Source organism: Colius striatus, chromosome 25 (genome assembly GCF_028858725.1).
Source record: "Colius striatus isolate bColStr4 chromosome 25, bColStr4.1.hap1, whole genome shotgun sequence".
Classification (NCBI taxonomy): domain Eukaryota; kingdom Metazoa; phylum Chordata; class Aves; order Coliiformes; family Coliidae; genus Colius; species Colius striatus.
Window position 1 is genome coordinate 150,034 of NC_084783.1, and position 21,295 is coordinate 171,328.

The following is a 21,295-nucleotide window of genomic DNA, read 5'->3' on the forward strand; positions in this document are numbered from 1 at the left end:
ATCTGAGTCAGAGCAGGAAAAGACTAATAAGAATTTCCCCTTTTACTGGATGGTTGTGAAGTTGTGAATGCAGAGTGTTTTGGTTTTCTTGCTGATGTGATACTTCTGGGGAAGAATATTTTAAAATACATTCTGTTGTTAAAACCCAAATGTATTTTAAATTGAAATGCAGCAGGACTCTCATTCCCTCCCAACAGTCAGATATCAGTCAGGGATCTTTAGTTGGTGTTTTTTACTCCTTGCTTCCTCCCCTCAGTGGGCCTTAGGTCTGAAATTTCCTGTTTCAATGACTTGTGTTCAATTGAGACACGTAAAAAGGCTTCAGACAAATTGTTTTCCATCTGGAAGAAAAAAAAATACCATAGATTCTCACAATTGTTTGTTCAGGAAGGTTAAAGAAGATTGTATCTGAAGTGCTGTAGTGCTGCTGATTATGTGACAAGCTCAAATATTAGATACCATCAGAAATAAAATCAGGTATTTATTGCCAACCTCCCCACTCTGATCCTGGAGACTGACCAGCAGTATAAAAATCCATAGTCTGAAAAGCCTGTAGGAAAGGAATGATTTAAATTCAGAAGCCTTTGATGTTAGTTTTTGGAGCCCTGAAACAATGAAACCCAGCCCACAGTTGTTGGGTTTGTGCTGGAGGACCCAATGTTTTCTGAGTTGTAATCACTGAGTGCATTGTAAATGACAACACTGTCACACCATGTTATTTCTGTCAGTAAATCTCATGCTGTCCCAATAACTACATGCATGAGAGAGTGGCTGAGCAGCCAGGGTGCTGTTCTTGTTTGTTCCGTGTGTGACCCCAGGACTATGTGGCTCATTTCATGGGGAATTCAGGGAGTATCATCCTTGGGCACACTGGAGCTGCAGAACAGCTAAGTTCTGGCAAAAAGAAAAGCCAAGGAGAGATTATGTCATATCATGTGATATGTGACAAAGCAGTCTGTTCTTGGTTTTCCCTTTAGTCTTTGTCCTCCTTGCTCTTCATAAATAAGAAACAGCAAACCAGTTCTGCCTTAGCTGTTCATCTGTGTTCTGTCTGTCTGTAGGAATTGCTTAAAAACCCCTCCAAAAACCAACCAAAAAGTCCCAACAGCAAATCCCCTTCAGCACTGCAGCTCTCATTGTGCCAGCCAGCATTACAGTGGTGATGGTTTAAATGCAGGAGTTCCACCCCTTCAATTACCAGTGGCGCTTCCTGCCGGCAGCCAGTGAGATGGAAAACAGCAATATGTTTGCTGTGCAAATGGGCTATCCTCTTCCATTCACTCTTGGTTCCCATGTGGTCATCTGCAGAATGATTGAGTGTGCTGGTGAGACAGGAATGTATATTGTGTTAGTCACAGACAAAAAGTGATGATTTGGTGTCCTGGTGATGAATGGGGGATGTTTTAAGAGTATTTCAGTGACAGAGTGTGCAAAACCTGGGTCCTCACACAGAGAGAAATCTAATGAATATTTTCTCTTTGTAACATAAGCTGGGCTGAGGGAATGCATTCAGGCGAGGTGTAGAAATGGCAGCTAATTACTGCTGGTAGAGTCTGATGCAAGTAGAATTTGGAGTGATGGGAAGTTCATGCATTTTTAAGTGCTGTTGAGTCTTGCCAGCATAGTGGTTGCTTCTGAAATTGAGTGTTGAGCCCTGTCATATTTTCTACATTAGTATTCTAATATGGCTCATGTAGAAATAGGCTTTACATGTTCTCAGACTCTGCTCCATTTCATGGTAAAAAACAAGATAAACATTGCTAGACTATGACAAACATTTAGCCACTTTTTGGGGTGTAGGTGTGTGACCTAGGCAGCTTTTGTATGTGGTGGGGTTTGTCTCTTTGTTCAATTACTTAATTAAATAGTGAATGACAACGTCAGTCCTGCAGTTTTGGTGGAATGCATAAAAAATGTGTACAAAAGCTAAAATGCAGCTGTTTTAAAACTTGGATGAACTTGTAAAAATGAGCCTGTGGTATTTAATGAAAGCAACCCTGAAGAATTACCACTACCAGCATTGCTGTACATGTTGTGGTCTGATGCTGTTGTTATCAAAAGTGCTCAATCTATTGGAGCAGAGAACTACAGAACTACAATGCTAGAAATCCTTTTCTATAAGAAAAGTGAAATTGCACTGCTTACTTTGTAATTAGGCTGTAAACCCTTCCTATTGAAAACCAGGTTCTCAGTATTTCACTTCTTGCAGGGAAATGGGACTTGGTTTAATAAAGCAAGTGGCCTTGAATCTGCTTTTTGTTTGAGAGATAGAGTTCATATGGGAACTGTCAGACCCAACTGGGAGCTGAAATTGTACCCTGAAGCCTAGTCTCACAGATTACCTGCATTTTTCCTGTTGGCCTTTGCTCTAAAAGCTCTTATCTCCCCTTGCAGTGGTTTTCTACTGAAACCTTGTTCTCAAGTTAATTTTTCTTCTTTCCTGTAGGTGTGGGTCAGGTGGTGCTTCAAGTGGCTGCAGCCACAAACTGCAAACATCACTATGGTGTGGAGAAAGCTGATATTCCAGCCAAATATGCTGAGGTGAGTTGTTTTCCAAGTGAATTGTGTGTATGTGCCTTATTTGAAGGCTCACTCGGTGGTTCAGGATTACTGTTAATTGCCATGCAGGAAGAAAAGCAGATTCAGTCCTAGTTGCTTTTGCTTCTTGGGTCAGTAAGAGCACGACATGCTTGGGAAAGGAGCGTGGGGCTGGTTGCTTGCTAGTGCACAGAAGGAGCACTGGTGTGTCTCTGCAGTGATTTCAGGGCTAGGAGATGGAAAGCTGTTTCAACTGTACTGGTGTAGGACCTGTTCAAAAGGAAGTGCAGTGTAAGCATCACCTCAACACCTGCAATCCTTGTGTGTCTGAAGTAGCTCTAATACAGGCCTTCCAGAGACTACAGCATTGAGCAAATCTACAAATGGATTTAGCAAATAAATATCCTCAAAGCTTTTAAAGGCTACATTTGTGCTTAGGGTGGTGATGCCCCTTTTTAGTGTCCTAACACTGAAGTTCAGCTCAGTTATTAAACTGTTGTGGGTGAATTGGTGAGGCCTGTGTTGGGTGTCTGGCTGTTAACTGCTTAGTAGGCACCTAAATGAAGTCTTCTTATAAGAAAGCCATTGTGTTTAGTCAGGCAGGCAGTTTTCTTTACACCACTTCTAATTCTGTGCCAATGGGGACACACAAAGATAATCAGTTCCAAGGCAGACCTGGAAGGCAAATGAGCTACATGCAAATCCAAAGGTTAGTTATGCCTTACTATAAGAAGTTTACTTTCTTCAGTAAACTGAACAGAAACTTATCCCTCTGTGTTGTTAAAACAAGCTGATTCAGTCTGTACAGGCTAGAAAATTATACCTTGTGAAGAAAGGGAAAAATCCTCCTCTTCAGTGGTGTGGGCAAAATAAACACAGTGGTGGGGAGGATCAAATAAGGCTCTAAAAATCCCTGTTGTTTCCCCTGCCATGGCCCAGTGGAAATTTCCAACTGGAGTGCTCTTTGCAGTCCCTCTGCATGAGCATTCTGGTTTCATTAGGGAGGCACTCGCATGGCCTGGACTCCTCTCTGTTTAATAGTTAAGCTGAAAGATCAGCTTTAAAAGAATCAGTGTCAGAATGTGGCAGTGCTGTAATGGACCAGTTTTCCTCCCAGTCTCTGACAAACATTTGTGGAAGGAGTTGGATTAAGTTTCTAGTTAAGATTGGCTGTGGCAACACATCTCTGGTTACTACGATCATTAATGCAGATGCCTTCAAAAAGCTTCAGCCAAAGGGGAGGGGTGGGATGGGTTTGTTTCAGTGAGGTTGTCTTTAAAAACAAACACCTTAAAAAATGAAATAGAAATTCATACAGCATAGGAAAACACTGCAGATCTGTGAGGTGTCCTGCTAAGCTCTGGGTTGTTGTGGGACAGAAACACATCTGTCATGCACCGTTTCACTGACCTGCTGATGGAAGTCTCCCCCATTTCCAAGTTGTTGTGTTACTCCTAAGATGTCCCTCAGCCCCACAGCTTTGGAATCCCTCCAGGGATGGAGACTCCACCACTTCCCTGGGCAGCCTGGGACAGGGCTTGACAAACCCTTTCAGGGAAGAAATTCTTCCCAGTCTCCAATCTAAACCTCCCCTGGCGCAATTTGATGCTGTTTCCTCTCGTTCTGTTGCTTGTGACTTGGGAGAAGAGACCAACCCCCACCTCACCACAGCCTCCTTGTGTAGTTTGAAGCATTCTTCCTGGTTGCTCCCTCCTCCCATTTGCCATTGCAATGCTTTGCATGTTACTTTCTGCTTTCTCATTCACCCTGGCAAACCTGTCTTTATCCTGTTTGTTCCTTTGCAATCTGGGCTGAGACTGGGCCACATTCAGTGCCTCCTACTCACTGTGGGATGATGTACCACAACACAGTAGCTGCTTAAGGTTGCACCATTTCTAGTGCTGAGCAGCATCAACTCAGATTGTCTTGCTTCTAACTTGTAACTTTGGTGAAAAGGAGGGAGAGAAGAAGTTGCTGGATTTCACTTGACCCTTTTGGAGCAAAGGTTTATTTTAAAGGAAACTAAGCAATGAAGTTGTCTGTCTGCCTGTCCTTTTGGTGTTAATGACAAACCCCAACCAACCAGAAAGTCCTGGGGGTCAGTGAGCACTGTCAGTGCTGCCTCTCCTCTGACTGCAACGTGACTGGTAACATGAGGTGCCCTAATAGATGGTTTTGTTTTTCCTTCCTCTTCTAGACGATGGACAGAGAGTTCAGAAAGTGGATGAAATGGTATGGGAAAAAACATGCAGAATACACAGTGAGTGAATTTCAGCTGAAAGAGCTTTGTGATCCATGCTGATGTACAGAATTTGCAAAAGCCCTCTTCTGCCTTTCACCAGCCAACTGCAGGACAACTCACAGCTGCTTCCTGGCTTTTATCTTGAGGTCTTCTCCAAGACCTCCACACAAACCTCCCTCTGTCTTGCTTTACCTGTGGTATGGTGTTATTTGGAACACTTTAAGGTCTTTTGGGAAAATCTTGGAAGATTTATGCTAAAGCACTGTTGGAACTGGCTGCCATGTGTCTTCTGTTTGTATTAGATCTCCTTTGACTCCCTCCCCTGTCCATGGTGTTTGGGTTCTGTGGGAAGTGGCAGCTTCTCCTTGGGTTTCTGAAGTCTGCTGGAAACAAAAGCTGAAGCATTGGTTATGCAGAAGGTGTGGTCACCTGGGACAGGCAGAGGAGGAGATGGGATGGCAGGGGTTTCAACACTGAGGATCCTGGGATCGAGGTCCAGCACTGAGTTTGGAGCAGAAACCTCCAGGGCCAATGAACAGGATAGATGGTTTGTAGTTAGAGATGAGGAGCGGGTTGTAGGCTCAGGAACAGTGGTGGGTGGTGTGTTCTGATTGGAAAGGATTGGAATTGATTGCTCTGAGGGTAGAGCTAGAGCAGGAGGAGGATATGTCATCTCTCTATTTGGGGCCAGGGACATATGTTGAAATAGTTTTCCTTGTAATCCTTTTCTCCATCCACTTAAACATTGTGGATGTGTTTTCCACTCTGTAGTGAGAGCCTGAAGCGTGTGCAGAGCCCTGCACTCCCGTGTGTCATTCCTTCCCCTTTCTCCCCCTTGGTAAATGCTGTTAAAATCTACTCCCTAGTTAATCACTTTCCAGTTGGAAATGTTTGTAATCATAACACAGTAGGAACTCACTAGGAGTTTTAAAAACACATGTATTTTTGCTGCTTCTCTCACTTTCCTCTGGTCAAGGCAGAGGCTGAATGGGTCAGGGTCGTTCCCTAGTTGCCTGGAGGAGCTGGGTCACTCTTTCCTGCTCAGAAGTTGCAGTTAGCAGTGTGTACTGCAGCTGAAGTGTGAGCAAGTGTTTGGGGAGCTACTGCTTCATTTTCCTTTTGTACAGGGAGATTTTAGGTGTGTTACTGGAATGGTTTAACCACATGTGCTTCAGCAGTCCAGCAGGGTGGTGTCAAATGGCAGCTTGCCGTGTCTGCTGGGGTCCTTGGTGCTCTTGAGGAGGCTTGTGTTGTAGTGAAGGATGCTACAACTGTCCCTTGGGGAAGGAGGCTGGAGAAGGTGGTGGTGCCACCTGCCTCTGGGCACTGTCTTCCCTGAGATGCCTCTCCTGTACTGTGTGACTTCTGCAGAGAGGTGCTGGGCCTGCCTGGGACTGGTTTGTGGCAGGATTGATACCAGGCTGCTAACTCTTTCCTGCTGTGGAAACACTGAATGCTTTACTTTTCATAAAGTGGCCATATGGCATTTTTCCATTGTGTCACCCAGCTGGCATTACATGAAAGGAATTGTTGCTGAAGATACTCTGCTTATGAGCTGTGTAATTTAGAGTAGGATAGGAACTTGGACTGAGGCTCTGAAAGCATATTGAGTGCCGCAGGCAGCGAGCATTTCCATCTTGTGCATTCCAAGTGACAGAGTCTGGGGCTGTACTGAAAGCTACTCATTTTTTTTTCCTGGGTTCTTTTGCTTTTATAACTGTTTTCTGAGAAGTGTTTGGTGTAAAATTCTCCTTGTCATGCAGCCTGCTTTTGTGGGAAAGGTTGAGCACTTGCAGCGCTTCTTAAGTAAAGTTGGTTTCCCATCACCTTGTAGTGATGCTGGAAGATAGATTGGTTTTGATCTTTCACATTTAGACACACAGGGCAGATTTGATTTAGTTTTTGTTGCTTCATCAAACATCCCAGGCTGACATTTGCATTTTTCTTGACAGACTATATTTTCTGTCGTAACTCCTTAGACAGCATCTTCTATAAGTGAGTATTGTTAATCAGAGAGCAAACTTGTCTCATAATGCAGCTGGAAGACACTTGAAGGCATGTAATTAGAAGCCTGGTATCTTTATCTTTCTGGAAAACAACTTGGTCCCTGCAAAATGCTTAGTGAGGTCCCAACATTCCAAATGTTGGAGATAAAATAAGCAGAAATTGAAAGAGTCTGTCGTCAGCAGAGCTCAACTTGTCAGTTCCACTCCAGTTTCTAAGGCAGTGGTATGAAAAAGAAATATTTTGAGAAGAATAAAGTGTTGGGAGGAGGGAAACTTGGCAGAAGTTCAGTGAGAAGAAGGATCAAATCCCACCTGCAGCTTTGTCTGGGTAATGTGGATGGGGTTTGACTTCATGCACGTAACAGCTGCCTTGTTGTACAGGTCAAGCCTGTGGTAGGAAGGCATCAGTAAATGCTGGAGCTGGGCCTGCAGGGCTGTGGGGTCTTTCTTTAACTACCAAGAGCCTCATACAATTATTTCCAACACCAAATGGACTTCTGAATTCTCACTGAAGAGTGACCTGCTGCTGAGGTGTTGTCTTGTAGCCAGCACTGTTCTGGTGAGCCCCTCTCCAGCTCTGCAACCAGCAGATTCATTTCCTCTCCTTCCCCACTGGAATATTCTTGGTACTGCTGCAAGTTCTGAGCTCAGACATGTGAATTCTGGTGAGCAGCACTTAAACTCTGACTGTCCATGCACATTTCAATGAAAACAGTCCCTTTGGAGAAGAAGCTCCATACAAAAGATACAGAGTCACACAGATGCATCTGTTCAGTGGAACAAAATGCCATTGTGGAGCCACTTTCAGAAAATAATTGCACATTAAACTTCTCCAGTAGCTGGTGGCAAAGTGACTTGTGGCCTGTTGGATGCCTAAGGCTGCTGCAGAGCTACAGCTGCTAGCCATGGGTCATCCTGCAGCTTGGAGTGAGGGGCACGAGAGAAACGGGAGAAAGGTTGCTCATGGTACACTGGCTTTATAAGTCTCCTGATCTCCAGCTGTTGTAAGTAATTGTACCTCATCATCCTGTTAAATGAACTGAGTTTCATTTTCAGTGACAAGCTTTTCTCATGGTTCTCACCAGAAAAAACCCAACCCAAGAGTAACATTTTCTGATAAGAATCTTTCTTAGTTTCCCATTCAGCTGATATATTCCAACTTGCTAGACATGTTTGCATCCCTGTGCCCTGGCTGCATGGCTGTGGATGCCTGGTTTCTGGTGGGTTAGGGTAACCATATCCTTTACTAGTCTTGTCTTTTGCATTTGGTGGGAATGCATTACACTTCTGAGACTTTCCTCATTGTCATCAATTGCTTCAGCTTTCTGGACTGGAGTGTCCCACTTACAACACATTTCACTTTGTTTTGACTCCTTTTGTCTTCTCATTTCTCTTCCCATGGAACTGAGAAGTTTCCAACATCAGACTTAAACCTTAAACCATTCTTTTCAAGAAGCTGTTGTCTGAAGGAAACATGAGACTCTTCTAAGGTCATTAGGCACAGATAATTAGTGAGTGTTTCTTGGGGAATTTCTGCACATGTGCAGTGATCAAATTAAAGAATGCTCTTGCAGTTCAGAGGCAGATGGGGTTTCATGGTTCCTAACTAAGTATCCTCATGTGGCCTCAAAATCAGAGCCACCTCCAGGTATCTAGAGCACAATGCTGAGGCTGCCATGTAGCAGAAAGTGCTTCAGTGTTCTTCCTGGGGTACCCTTGAAGGAAATGGTCAGTGTGTCCTCACAGACTGCTCCCTGTTGTACTCTCCTGCTAGGGGAAGGTATTCTTGCAGTCAGAGGTCAGAGCAGATCCCTGCAGGGGACTCTGGCAGTAGCTGCAGTTGCACAGTTGGCTTCTGCTGAAGACAAGGATTTGTTTTGGGTTTGTTTCTTTGGTGTTGTTACAACAGAATACCTTCCCCTGTTCCATTAAAGCTTGTTTTAGCAGTAGATGGAAATCATCTATAAATCTTCAAGCCAAGTGCAGGGAAACAGAGGCCAGTGTTGCTGAAGGCTGGGGTTGTGGCTGGATGGACCTCTGACACGTGCTGTCTGCCCAGGGGAAACCCCAGTAGCTTTGAATTGCAGAAGATGCTCTGTGGTGCAGCCCCATGGATCAGAGGTGATTTTTGTTTTGCATAAATCAGTGGAAGCCTGGCATCTGTAAACTTGCAGGCTTGTTGGAGGTGCCCTGGCTGGCTTATTTTCCTGGAAACCTCTGTTCTGAGCAGCAGCAGAGTGGCTTGTGCAGGAGTGTCGTCGTTGTTTGTTGTGTGACGTAAGCTGCTGGTTTGTGGGGTAACTGACATCACCTGCACTCAAAAGCCTCCAGTGCCTAACAGCACACTGCAGCTGAGGAGAGGGTGAGAGAGCTGTTTGTCCCAGATGGGTGTGAGTGCCCTGTTTCAGCGGGAAACTCGATGTTTTGGTATTTGAAAAGCCCTCCAGACGTCCCCTGTGGCTCTGAAGTGCTGCCACGTTTTGGAGGTTTGGATTCATGCCTCCAGTTATTTTTGAAAAGAACAGGAACCTAAAAATAACCATGTGTACTTGTCCAAGGAGAAAGGAGTGCTTTTTGTGAGCCAAGTGCTCGCATGGAGGTTGCTGCAATGAGCCCTTCTGGGTGTGAATTTATGGCTTTGTTACCAGAGAGCCTGGTGCTGGGCTGAGAGTGAAACCCTCCTCTGCAGCCCAGGGCTTTGACCTTCTCCAACTGTTGCTCTGCTCCGTGATGGATGCACAACCCCAGGGAGTGTTCCTCCTGTCACTTCCCCCGAGCACTGATCTGACACTTTTCTTCCAGTCACAGGAGGAGTTTCAGGAATCAGATGGAGCCTGTTTCTGCAGTCTCTGTAGAGTAAACGTGTCTGTTTGAAAGACCTGAATAAGAACCTGTTTTGGCTTCTAAATTTAGAAGCCATGCAGGCTGGCAGCTCTCTGGAGCGGATTGCACAGAGCTAATTATCCTGTTAGATAAAGTCTCCTGCATTGTCTAATCAGATGAAAATATCTGTGTTACAGATGGTCCCTTCCATTCATTATTCACTAAGGAGATTAAGTTTCACAGAGAGAAGGAACATGATGGGGGTGGGGACACTGGTGGGAAGAGATTGAGTGTGTCCCTGTAGCTGTCACGGCTGCTTTGCATGGGTAGGCCACCTTCTCCCTTTGTGACCATCACAGACCTTGTTCTTCTACAGGTTTAGCTACTGCAGCTCTTGGACAGGAATTAACTGCAGTTTCTTTACTTGTTTTGCTCTGAAAATTACTGTAAACCACAGAGTTAACTGAGATTTTGGGAGGCTCAGGCAGGTTTACTGCCATTTGTCATCCCTTCCATGCCTCTAGGCTGCTCTGCTGGGAACAGAAAGCTGTGGTGGAAGACACCAGGCTCTGGTGCTTCACCAAGATGCATGTCCTGGCTTAGCTAGGGAGGTTTGGAAGTAGCTTGAGTGTGTCTGCATTGCAGTGCAGGCACTTCTGTTTGAGTTGTCACTAAAGGAGAGTGAGTGCTGGCAGCTGAAATGCTCTTTTCTCTCCATACAAGGGAATATATGCAGGAGAAGGATGCTAAGCAGTCACCACCAGGCTTTGATGTTCCTGAGGTTCTGATATAAGCCATCATCTTACTTGTCCCTTCAAAGTGTGTTATCATTAATTATAGAGCTGCATATTATTTTGTCTCTCCTCCTCTTATCTTCCTCCTCCAACCCTCCTTCTGCCTTACTTGTGGCACAGCAGAGCAGTGTGGCCCACAGATTCCCCTCTCACTTCAAAATGCATGACTGAGAAACCATTAATCTGTGGAAGAGCTGTGTAGTTGTGGGTATTAACCTGGGGGTTGATGTGGTTTCCTCAGAAGGGAGCTGTGTAAGTCACTCTATAGTCATAACTGTCATTATTTTCAAATAAGATCTTTTATCTTACTTGCTTTCCAACCTGAAAGTGTTTGAAGCATTCAAGGTTTGTGTAGCACAGGAAAATCAGATGCTTGACTGTCTGCTGCAACAAGAGCCTGAGTTAGGAGCCAGTGTTTCCAGCAAGTGCTGTGCTCAGTCCCTTTGCTCTGGTTCTGTGTCTTCCACGAGGGGCCGACTGCTCCATGGAGGTTGGTGGGAACATGGGTGGTACCTGGAGCCCCTTCTCTCTTCATCCCATAGCAGGAGAGCATCTGAGGGTGGGTGCAGAGAGGGAGGCACCTCTGGGACCCCAGGAAGGGGCTGAGACAGCTGCTGAGCCTCTGGGTGCTGCATCTCCTCAGTGTTTCCTAAAGACTTCAGACTGCTCATTTGTAGCACTGTCACTGGGTTGGTACAGCTGCTGTGACCTTCTCCAAAGGAAAAGGGGTATGGAGCAGAAAGGAACAATGTTAACTCTTGTGTGTGGTTTTTTATGTTCCTTTTCTTTCTTTTTTTAAGCTGGAAAGAGGTGACTTCCTCTCAGAAGAATGGAGAGAGAGAATTGCAAACACAAGGTACAGTACAGCCCCTGAATGCTGCTTTCTGAGCTGAATATCTGGGAGTTTGTATCATGGAAATTGGGAGACTGGCCAGCTTTTTATATAGAATTTCCATAGCAAATACCAACAGACTGTCTGCCAACTTTTATATTGGCCTCTCTAGATCCTGTTTTCTGTCTGGAAGAATGGATGTCCCATGCTATTACATACAAGGGTGTATCCAAGATAAATTCTGCTTAGACAGGGAGGTATAAACCTCTGTTTCCTTTGCATATCCTTGTAGTTTGTGTTAGTGATTCTGGCAAAACACTGGCTGCTTTGGCTATTGCTGCATCCAGCTGGGCTCATTTTCCATTTAGAAAAAGAAGCCAAAAGACTCAAGTGAGTCTGTTCTACCTGACACTGGGAATTCATTTGAGCTGATGGTTGTGAAGATTTATGGGTGTGCAGGTCTGTACAGAGGGTCACACTCCTTCTGGGTAGCAAAACTGGAGTAAATTTGTTAAAAGCAATGAAATGCTGTGCTGGATTTGCAGAGGCTTTGCATTCTTTCAGCCTTATGGACAGGAAAAAAAAGGTCTTTATTTTTATGTGACCTTCTGGCCACCCTGTTATGTGAGGGAATGCAAGACACTCGTCAAAGAAGCTCTCTGAGAGTCTTCAGCATTGTGGCAGTTTGTGGCTTGCTTCCAAGACACTGATTTAAGACTGCTCCACCATGAAGGCATCTGCCAGCCTGGCAACTTTTGCATCACTATGTGCCTCAGTTAAACTTCTGCCTGTGCCTTTTCTGTGGACAGCCTTGTCCCAGCCTTGCAGCAGAGAGGGTTTTGCTTTGTTGCTTTCCATCCCAAATACACACTCCTCTGTCAGCTGGGCAAGTTTCCTTAGAGCAAATTGTATTTGAAAACAATTTTTAGCTGAAGCACATGTGGCTGCAGGCAGCAGTGCTGGGAGATGTTCACTTTGTGTGGGATGCAGCCAGTTGTCTCCCCACTGATCCCCAGCTCTGATACTGTTCAGTGTCTGCTCTAATGAGACTGCAGATTGTCTGATGAATTCACACTGGAGCCATCCAGTCTTAAGGGACCAAGCTGAAGTGTCACCCTTCCCACGAGCAGGGACCAGTGGCTGGGCTCTGGAGGGGAGGAGGGATTTGTACCAGGGCTCAGTGCTACGTGGTTGAGTGCTGACATGTAAACAAGTTGTGCAGCACGTGCTATTCCTGTTATGAAATGTACTTGTGGCTTAGCAGTACGTGCTGAAAAGAGAGCTGAAGGTGGACCAGGAGGTCCTGTGCTCATGTGCACACAGAACACTCTGCCAGAAGGAACATGAACCAATGCTAAAAAAACATAGAGCTCTGGCAAGCTGTGTCCTTTTCCCTTCCTTCCCTGGATGTTTTCTAGTCCCATTAATATGCTTGGCTCTTTTGCAAGGCCTCTTTTGGCACATGATGGGAAGGAGGAGGAAGAAACCCCTGTTAGCCTTACTTGCCAGGCAGGATTTCCCAAATTTCCAAGAGCAAGGCATAGCAAGAAGAACCTTCCCCCCCCCTTGGTGTATAAACACATTTTTCATCCGTGGTTTTTAATAGCTTTGGCTGCTGCTCTTAGACTCAGTGTCCTTGTTGAACATGTTTCATGTGTGGAGGCACTATGAGGGGAGTTTTCCAACAGACCTCTTGCAAAGAAATCAGTTCTCCATGTTGAAGCAATTTGCCAGAATGGCTTTCAAGGGTTTCTGCATGCAGGGTGCTCAGTGGCTTCTGCAAGCTGATGGGAAATGAGGGGCAGTTAGACCAGGCCCAGGCTCTTAAAAATAGAGAAACATTTCCTTTTTAATCTGTACATGTTCTGTTTCTTCCCCAAACACTTCACCACTTGGGTGTTTTTCCTTGTGTGCAGGCTTCTTGGCTTCTTTGTTTCCATATGACCTTTTTTTTCCCTCAGGAACAAACCCCCTCATTGCATTTCCTAAACCAAAACCTCCTGTGGCATGGGTTAGGGTGAAGTGCTGGGTGTAGGGCAGGGAACACGTGTCAGTGGGCCTTTTGTGTTACTGGGCCATGTTGTCCATGTGTGTGAAGAAGGGATGGGATGAAATGTGTGTCTGCTGTGGTGGAGTATTGCTTTTCATCTGGGGATTAACTCCTCTCAGTGTGTTGGTGTTTGATCTCACGTGGCAGAGGGGGGAAAACATTTTGCACATTGTTTTTATGTTGAAGCTTACAGTGCAGAGCCATATGCCAAGAGGCCCTGTCAGAGCAGGGTGCCTTTGAGATGCTTTTAAATGTGATTGTGTGGGCAGTGTCTGCAGTGCTAAAGGTTAAGTACTGTTTTGTGTCACTGCACTCTGTTAGGTAGCAGTAACTGTGTAGTCAGGGACAGGCAGCATGTTCCAGTTCAGTAAGTGGCTGGAAATGCTGGGACTTGTGCTTGGGGGGCTGTGTGTGGATACTTGGGTGCTGTTTGCCTGTCCCTCTTCACTAACTGGACCATTTTCTTGCAGTGTTATTTTTGTGAATAACTTTGCCTTTGGTCCTGAGGTGGATCACCAGCTGAAGGAGAGATTTGCCAACATGAAGGAAGGTAACAAACCAAACTTCAACCCTTCTTCTGTTGGGTTCCTGCCTGCTGTGGGAGCTGCTGGCGAGGGCTTAGTTACAGCAGACAGTGGTGGGGAAGGTTCAAGCACTCTTGACAACAGAAGAGAGCTTAGTTCTCTTCCCAGAAGATGCCCAGGCTCCCTGCCTTGGGCTGAGTGACCACAAATAGCTGTGAAATGGAAATTAGCCTTCTTTTAAATGGAAGGGCTTTGGGGGCTCATGTGTAAAAGATGCTAACTGGGAATGTAACTGATTGAAATGTCTGCAGCTGCCCATTGGGAATGAATGCACTCATTTTGTGTAAGTGGTTGGTTAAGATCCCTCATCTTACAGTGATCCTTGAGGTGTCACCCCAAAGCTGCCTAACAGGACTAATACCTTGACTTTCTTGGATGCTGTCACAAAGAACACCAAGTAATTTTTCCTTAATGATATCCAAGTGGCAGCTTTATTAGAGCTGCTCTTCAGGGCTCTGTGCTGGGTTCTATTTAATAAGTAGTCATTTCTAGAAGAAACAATGGTAGCTGACTTTATCTTTTTCCTTTTTCCAGGTGGGAGAATTGTGTCCTCAAAGCCTTTTGCACCTCTGAATTTTAGAATTAACAGTCGAAACTTGAGTGGTATGATTTCCCCTTTCCTTACTCCTTGTGGTGTGTTCATTTTCTGCATGTGCCTGTAGTGGGGTTTTTTGCTCTTCAGAGAGCTGTGCAAGTAGAAAAATGCTGGTGTGTTATTATAGCACACATGCCAAAGTGACATCTATTTAAAATCAGGCAAACAAATGATCCCCACCCAAGCTGGGAACAAACAGACACTCTTGTTATGGGATTCATCCTGCTGTGTTCAGATGTCTAGAATGTCAGTGTTTCCCTGGATGGGCATCTTTGATAGTTGAAGAGAAATGAGGTGTTGCAAGGGCATGAATCAATCCTTTAGACACAGAGTTGCAGTGAGTAACTTACCTGCAAGTTCCTGGTACCATGAGTGTCTGAAGTTGGACAGGTAAATCCCACCATTTTTCCAGGCTTAGAAGCTGAAAGGTTCAACTTTGAATGCTTTGTCTTCTGTGGTGTAAATGGATCAGACAGACCTATCCCACAAACACCCAGTTGCTGTGTCACTCTTGTTGCCAAGGAAGTTTGATGCGTTTCTTCTCTACTGGACAGAGCAGAACTGTGTTTGCCAGTGTTGTGCTTTGCAATGTGAGCTGCAGCTGAGGGAGCTTTGGAGGTCACTGACACCCTGGTGTTGGCTTTACTTCTGACCTTTTTTGCATGTATTTCTCTTGAAGTTGTGCAAGCTGCCCCAGGCAGGGTGTGACACACTTTCCCTGTCCAGTGCAGAGCATCCTCTACATTTCAAAGCTGCCTCATTCCCTTCCCTGTGCAAACATGGCAAGCACCACACTGAGTTACAAATCTCAAGCTGTGTTTGCAGCTTTTGGGCTCATGCTCCTGGTAAACTGCTCTTCAAGAACAGTAATTTGAAGACTGTCATTAAGGCATTTCACTGCAGTGGTGCCATTGTGAGTTATTTTTACTAAGCTCGAGTTGATGTAAGTGTCGTGTGCATCAGACACCCAACCTGCCCTTTCCTTCCTGCTTGATGCTCTCTGTGACATGTGATTTGGCTGGAACCTCATTACCACTGGCTCTTGCTTTGCCAATCCTTTGTAGACATGGACTTGAAAATAAATGGGGGGAAAAAAAAAGGCAGAATGGCACTCCTGTAAATGCTCAAACCTCACAGAGCTGGGATCAGTCTGGCAGCTTGCTAGAGAGACAAAGAGTGCCTAAGAGTGCCTACTGCTGCTTTTATAACACACTAGGGCTAGATGAAATACAATAAGGCACTTCTGGGGTTTCAATTAGGAGATGTGCCTACCTAAATACATTTTTTGGCCTCTCAAGCCTTTTCTTTCCTGGCTTGTGACCATTTTGTTATCTCTTCCTTTATTAGGTTTGGGAGATTGCAGTTATTATGGTGGGGAGACAAAGGGACCAATGTGTACTGGTTGTTTTTCACCTGCTAAAAGCCCTGCTTGTGACAGTTGAGCCTATTTCAGCTTTCTTTACCATATTTCAGCTTTCACCCCAACGTGGATTGATTGGGAATGCTGAAGTCCTGTCTGTTAACTGTTATTTAATGCTTAATGTGAAAGCTGATGTTGAAGTTATCCAGAGATAGCTGATCAAGGTTTGAGTGAATGAGACTGCTGAGTATAAGAATAGATAACAGCCTCTACTAATAGGGAACTCTTCCAGGGGTTCAGGTAAAAGGCCCTGAAAGTAAAGTGTGAGGGAAAACTGTGGAATAAATTGTAGGTCTTAATCCCATTTGTGACCAGTGGTGCTGATACTGGAAATACCAGTGTCAAATGAAATCTGGGGTGTGCAGGCTCTGGGGCTTGTTCCAGCATTAATGGCCTGGTCTAAGTGACACTTGCAGGGAAATGTCATCCAGTGGGTGACATCACAAGTGGCTGATGGCCTTCACATGCAGAGAAGTCAGCTTCACTCGTGCTGTGCCAGCTTTGTGCTGTTAAATGTGAGTTTTTTCATGATACTTTTATTCAACAAAGGGATTTTTTTGGTGCAGAGTATGATTTGACTCACATGACTTGCCTGTGTATCTGATGTTTTGGTCTGAAGGCCGAACAGTTAGGTAATGTAAAAAATACAGTGGAAATGATAAAGCTTTGAGAAGCAGGAAGCCTTTTTTCTCCTCAATAGCACTTTGCCCTTAATAGTCCATCTGGAAAAAGAAATGGAAATGTGGAAAGAGTTTGGACAAACCAAAGCAAGTATTAAAACGTGGTTAAAATAGTGGCCAAAGTTGCTGGATCCTAAACTTTGCTTTTTTGACTCTTCTGGGTAACTTTCTGTTTAACTGAGTGTGCCACAGCTCCTTCTGCACTCGTGTCACTCCTCAGTGTTGGGTGGTTATGGAACTGCTTAGACACATCCCATATCTATTCATTCTAGGGAACAAAACAAATACAGGCAAGGAAGCAAATATGAAACATGTTTGTCTCCAGTCCAAATATAGTGCAGTTACAGTTTTCTTGGGCTGGATCTAATGATGTTCTATTACTGATCCTGTCTAATTAAATCCTGCCTGTTGCTGCAGATGCATTGTCTCTGGGTTCCTTGTTAACATCGTCTCTGTGACAGAGTCCCATGTGCTGAAACCCTTCCCTAGCACATAGTTTTACTCTAGAACAGCTGACTGTCTCTGAAGAAAGGAAAGATAGCTCTTCCAAATGTCTCTTCAGTTTTCTGGAGGGTGCTTGTAGCAAAAGGGTGAGCAATGGCTTTGGAGGCTGCCTGCAGCCGTGCTCCTGGGACACTGCTCTCTGAGTACTCCTCTCTCTGGTTTGAATATGCTGTTACTGTTGCATGGCTAGTTTCAACTGAGTAGAACTGTCAAACTCAGCAAGCTTACTCCCTAACTTGGCTTTCTTCCTATAGATATTGGCACTATAATGAGAGTTGTGGAGCTGTCACCACTGAAAGGGTCTGTGTCATGGACGGGGAAACCAGTTTCTTACTACCTGCATACTATTGACCGAACCATAGTGAGTATGAACAGGGGCCAACAGCTCTCTGACTGCTTTCCTCTGCAATCAACATGCAAATTTCAGTTCCTTCTTGGAAATTGTTTTCATATTTGTTTGCACATGTACAGACCCATAGCACACCTCCTTGGAGTCTGTGCAGGCTGGCTGAAAGGCTGTGTCACACAAACACGTTGTTTAGGGACAGTACTAGAGTAGGCTGTTGAACTGTTGACAGTGCATAGATTTACCAGTGTAATTCCATCTATGCAGCAGAATATGCAGCTGTAGAATGGTGGTCTTGTGCTGTGACTTCCACACTGAGTCGATTCCATGGCTCTTTCATTCCTCAGTTAGCTTTGGTGCACAGACCATTTCACTCTGTCACATCCAAGCAGTAAATCTCCATTTTAGTTGAACTTCCCTTTGCTGTAGGAACCAGCCAAAGCTCCATACCAGTGCTGATGCATTCACTGGGCTTTTCTGGGTGGGAAACAACCCTGTAGAAATGTCAACTTCTGTGGAGAAATAGTTTATTGCCACACTTCAGAGATGTTTGCAGTATCACAGCAGGGCCATTTGTCTATGGCTGCTGCAGTCCAACAATGCTTTTGTTACAGAGTATGCTAGTTGGGGTGAGTATTTTAGTGGAGTCCAAGAGTGAAGTAACCTTCTGCTGAGTGGAGATAAATGACACAAAGCTTTCCAACAAGGACAGGCAGTGGTGAAGATGATAAAACCTTGCTGAGTCCTGGATTGTGTCCTGCTACACAGCGTGTCTGAGGTGCTGGAGGGAATGGATGGAAATGGCTTCTTGATGTAGCTTATCAGAAGGAAAGCAGTCAGAACTTCTGCAGTTCTGCATTTGTCTGAAGCTCACACTTTGTTCTTTTGTGTTCACCTGTTGTGACTCTGGAAATGACTTCTCTTATCTTTCTATTTTCAGCTTGAAAACTACTTTTCTAGTCTCAAAAATCCAAAACTCAGGGTAAGTTTCTGTAGAAGACTCACCAGTGCTGGAGCAGTCACCACAAGGGATTCAGTCACTTGTTACAGATGTACAGATCTGATAGAAAATCAAATTGCCTTGATGAGCAAGGAACATGGGCATGGAGCTAATTGAAGTGAGGCATCACATGCCTCCAGCACTAATGCAATCATGCTCAGGAGCTTTCTAATAGAGAATTAATGGGGCAGCCACAAGGTGTTTTTTGCCTTGCATTGGAGATCCATAAAGAGCTACTTGTTCATTAAAGAACTGAACTTAAAGAGGGAAATGATAGTTTGGATCTGTCCTAGTGTTGAGCTGCGTGAAAATGAAGCTGAAGAGTGCTCTGAAATGGTACTTTTGGGACATGCTATTTGAGACATGAAATGTGTTGTCAGTTGCTTTGGTCTCTGCTATTACATGTGGAATTAAAATGCCAGAGGATCTCTGAGACTGTGCTGGTCTGTATTAGTCTGACATAACCAATGGGACTGGTATTCCCATTAAGAGAATTAAGTGAGGCTGTTTGATTTAAGACTTTAGGTGAACATTCCTCTTCAGACTGACTGACTTAGGAGGCGTTGAAAGCAGCCTAATGGCAGCTTTGAGACTGGGTTATTTCAGACTGTTGAATTCAGACAGGTTACACATGAACTGGTGTGGAAGGTGGAGCTGGGAAACACAGTGGGCTTGATGGAAAAGTGACACCTATGAGCACATTATTCAGTCTTGCAAACCCTTTTCCCAGGAGGAACAAGAGGCAGCTAGACGTCGCCAACAAAGAGAGAATAAGAGCAACACAACTACTCCAACGAAGGTTCAAGAAAACAAGGTGAACATCCTGCATTTCCCTAGAGTAAATGTGCTTTCTCTTTAGCTGTGCATGAACTCATAACCTGTGTCAGGAAAACCTGAAGAATGGGTCCTGAACACGTTGTAGCTGTTGCTGTGGACAGGGTGATGATGGAGTGGCTTAATAACAGCTGCACTTAGGAATTGCACCACTAATTCTGGGAACAAGTATTGCAAGATGATTGGAGCAGTTGGTTGTGCACCTTCCCTTACCTTCAGCACCAGCTTGTAGAGCATTTCCCACTGAATGTAGTTCAAAGTGTGCAGAATCTCTGTTGCAAAGACTTAACTTCCTTTCTCATTCCATTGCATAGTAGTGTTAGAAATGCAGAGACTGTTCCTGCACAACAGTGTGAGCAGTCGAAGGTAATGTGACTCCTTAAGGAAGTTCAGTTGAAGAGTGTGGTCAATACAGGGTGGAATCAGCTTTTCTTTGACAACAGTTACAGATTTCCTTGCTGTAATGAGTAAGTCCAGAAGAGAATGTGCACAACTTCTTGGGTGTTGTGTTGTCCCAAGCAAGTCTCCTTCACTGGCAACTCAGTTAACTACAATGCATTAGCTTCCTTTTAGAAACCTGTGAAACAAAGCTGTCAATGCTTGCTTTCAAACAAAGGCTGCATATGTAGGTACAATTGACTGAGAGCTTTTGGCTTTTGAAAATCTCTTAGGATTCTGGTGCTGAAGAAGAAAAAGCTGCAGCAAATTCTGTTAAAAAGCCATCTCCCTCCAAGGCACGGAAGAAAAAGTTGAGTAAAAAAGGAAGGAAAATGGCAGGAAGGAAACGAGGCCGCCCCAAGAAAATGAACACTGCAAACACAGAGCGCAAGACCAAGAAGAACCAAACTGCACTAGAACTTCTGCATGCTCAGACTGTTTCACAGACATCTTCATCCTCTCCTCAGGGTGAGTTCAAGGCTGACAATGGAAGAAACCTCTGGCTTCTGGATGCTTAGTCAGTGCTTCCTTAATGCTGAGTCTGGTTTTGTGTTGTAACTTCTCCCTTGCCACCAAAGCAAAGCTCCTCTTGAGATGATGGTATGTTTCTGTGAGAAGATGCTGCTTGAGCCTGGCGGTGGGCACTTGGCCACAAGTTGGAGCTGAGCTGTGGCTGGTAGCTGGTCTCTGCTGCTGCTCTTGAGATCACAGAGTGGTCAGGGTTGTAAGGGACCTCTCCTGCTAAAGCAGGTCAAGGATAAGCTGTACATGTCCTTCCAAACAGTTGTAAATGACATCCTTTCCAATGGTAAAGCTACTGTCCTTGCCACACTAACTGTCATCATCTGAAAGGTTATCTTTGCTTCTCTCTCTAGATGCATACAAGTCACCTCATAGTCCATATTACCAACTACCTCCTAAAGTGCAACGGCATTCATCTAACCAGCTACTGGTGACACCTACCCCACCTGCACTACAGAAGCTGCTAGGTAAGGCTCATGTTGTCACTGTGCTTGTCCTGGGATCCTCTACTTGGAACTTTCTGAACATACAGTACAGCAAAGGGGCTACTAATAGCTGTCCCCTGTGGAAGGCTGTAACTGAACAGGAGAGGGGGAAGCTGCTTCCCCTGCCTGCCCCACTTGTATTGGCATCACCACGAGTCTCTTCTCCTGTTTGCTGCTGAAGTTGATGTCTCAGCCTGCATTTGTTTGTTGACATTGTTTCAGGTCATGTTGGGCACAAGAGGAAATAGGCTTGGGTTTAGCAGGAATCCCCAGTGACTTTAAATGGAAATGGCCAGTCAGGAATAACTTTATGAATGGAACCACTCACAGCATCACCGAATCTCAAGGGTTGGAAGGGGCCTGGAAAGCTCATCCAGTGCAACCCCCTGCCAGAGCAGCACCACCTAGAGCAGGGCACACAGGAACTCATCCAGCTGGGTTTTGAGTGTCTCCAGAGAAGGAGCCTCCACAGCCCATCTGGGCAGCCTGTTCCCAGATACAGTCTTGGGGAGCACAGCTCCATTTTCTCTGCAAAACATAGAGCAAAGGAAATGAGATTTTTACTTACTGTGCATTAAAAACCCTTCAGTTCCCCTTTCATC

General features: G+C 44.9%; 1 protein-coding gene across 6 annotated transcripts in view; it reads left to right on the forward strand.

Annotated features, from left to right (window-relative positions):
* Positions 1-21,295, forward strand: part of DOT1L (DOT1 like histone lysine methyltransferase) — a 65,785-nt gene that overhangs the window by 21,171 nt on the left and 23,319 nt on the right. For all 6 annotated transcript variants that reach the window (XR_009820385.1, XR_009820384.1, XM_062014837.1 and 3 more), the window contains exons 6-15: positions 2,447-2,541; positions 4,736-4,798; positions 11,204-11,259; positions 13,756-13,835; positions 14,404-14,472; positions 17,323-17,429; positions 18,355-18,396; positions 19,145-19,228; positions 19,920-20,154; positions 20,562-20,675. Coding sequence is in view for 4 of the 6 variants with exons in the window: in XM_062014837.1 (XP_061870821.1) it covers positions 2,447-2,541; positions 4,736-4,798; positions 11,204-11,259; positions 13,756-13,835; positions 14,404-14,472; positions 17,323-17,429; positions 18,355-18,396; positions 19,145-19,228; positions 19,920-20,154; positions 20,562-20,675 (945 nt within the window). In the remaining 2 variants the exon portion in view is untranslated. The remainder of the gene's footprint in view (positions 1-2,446; positions 2,542-4,735; positions 4,799-11,203; positions 11,260-13,755; positions 13,836-14,403; positions 14,473-17,322; positions 17,430-18,354; positions 18,397-19,144; positions 19,229-19,919; positions 20,155-20,561; positions 20,676-21,295) is intronic.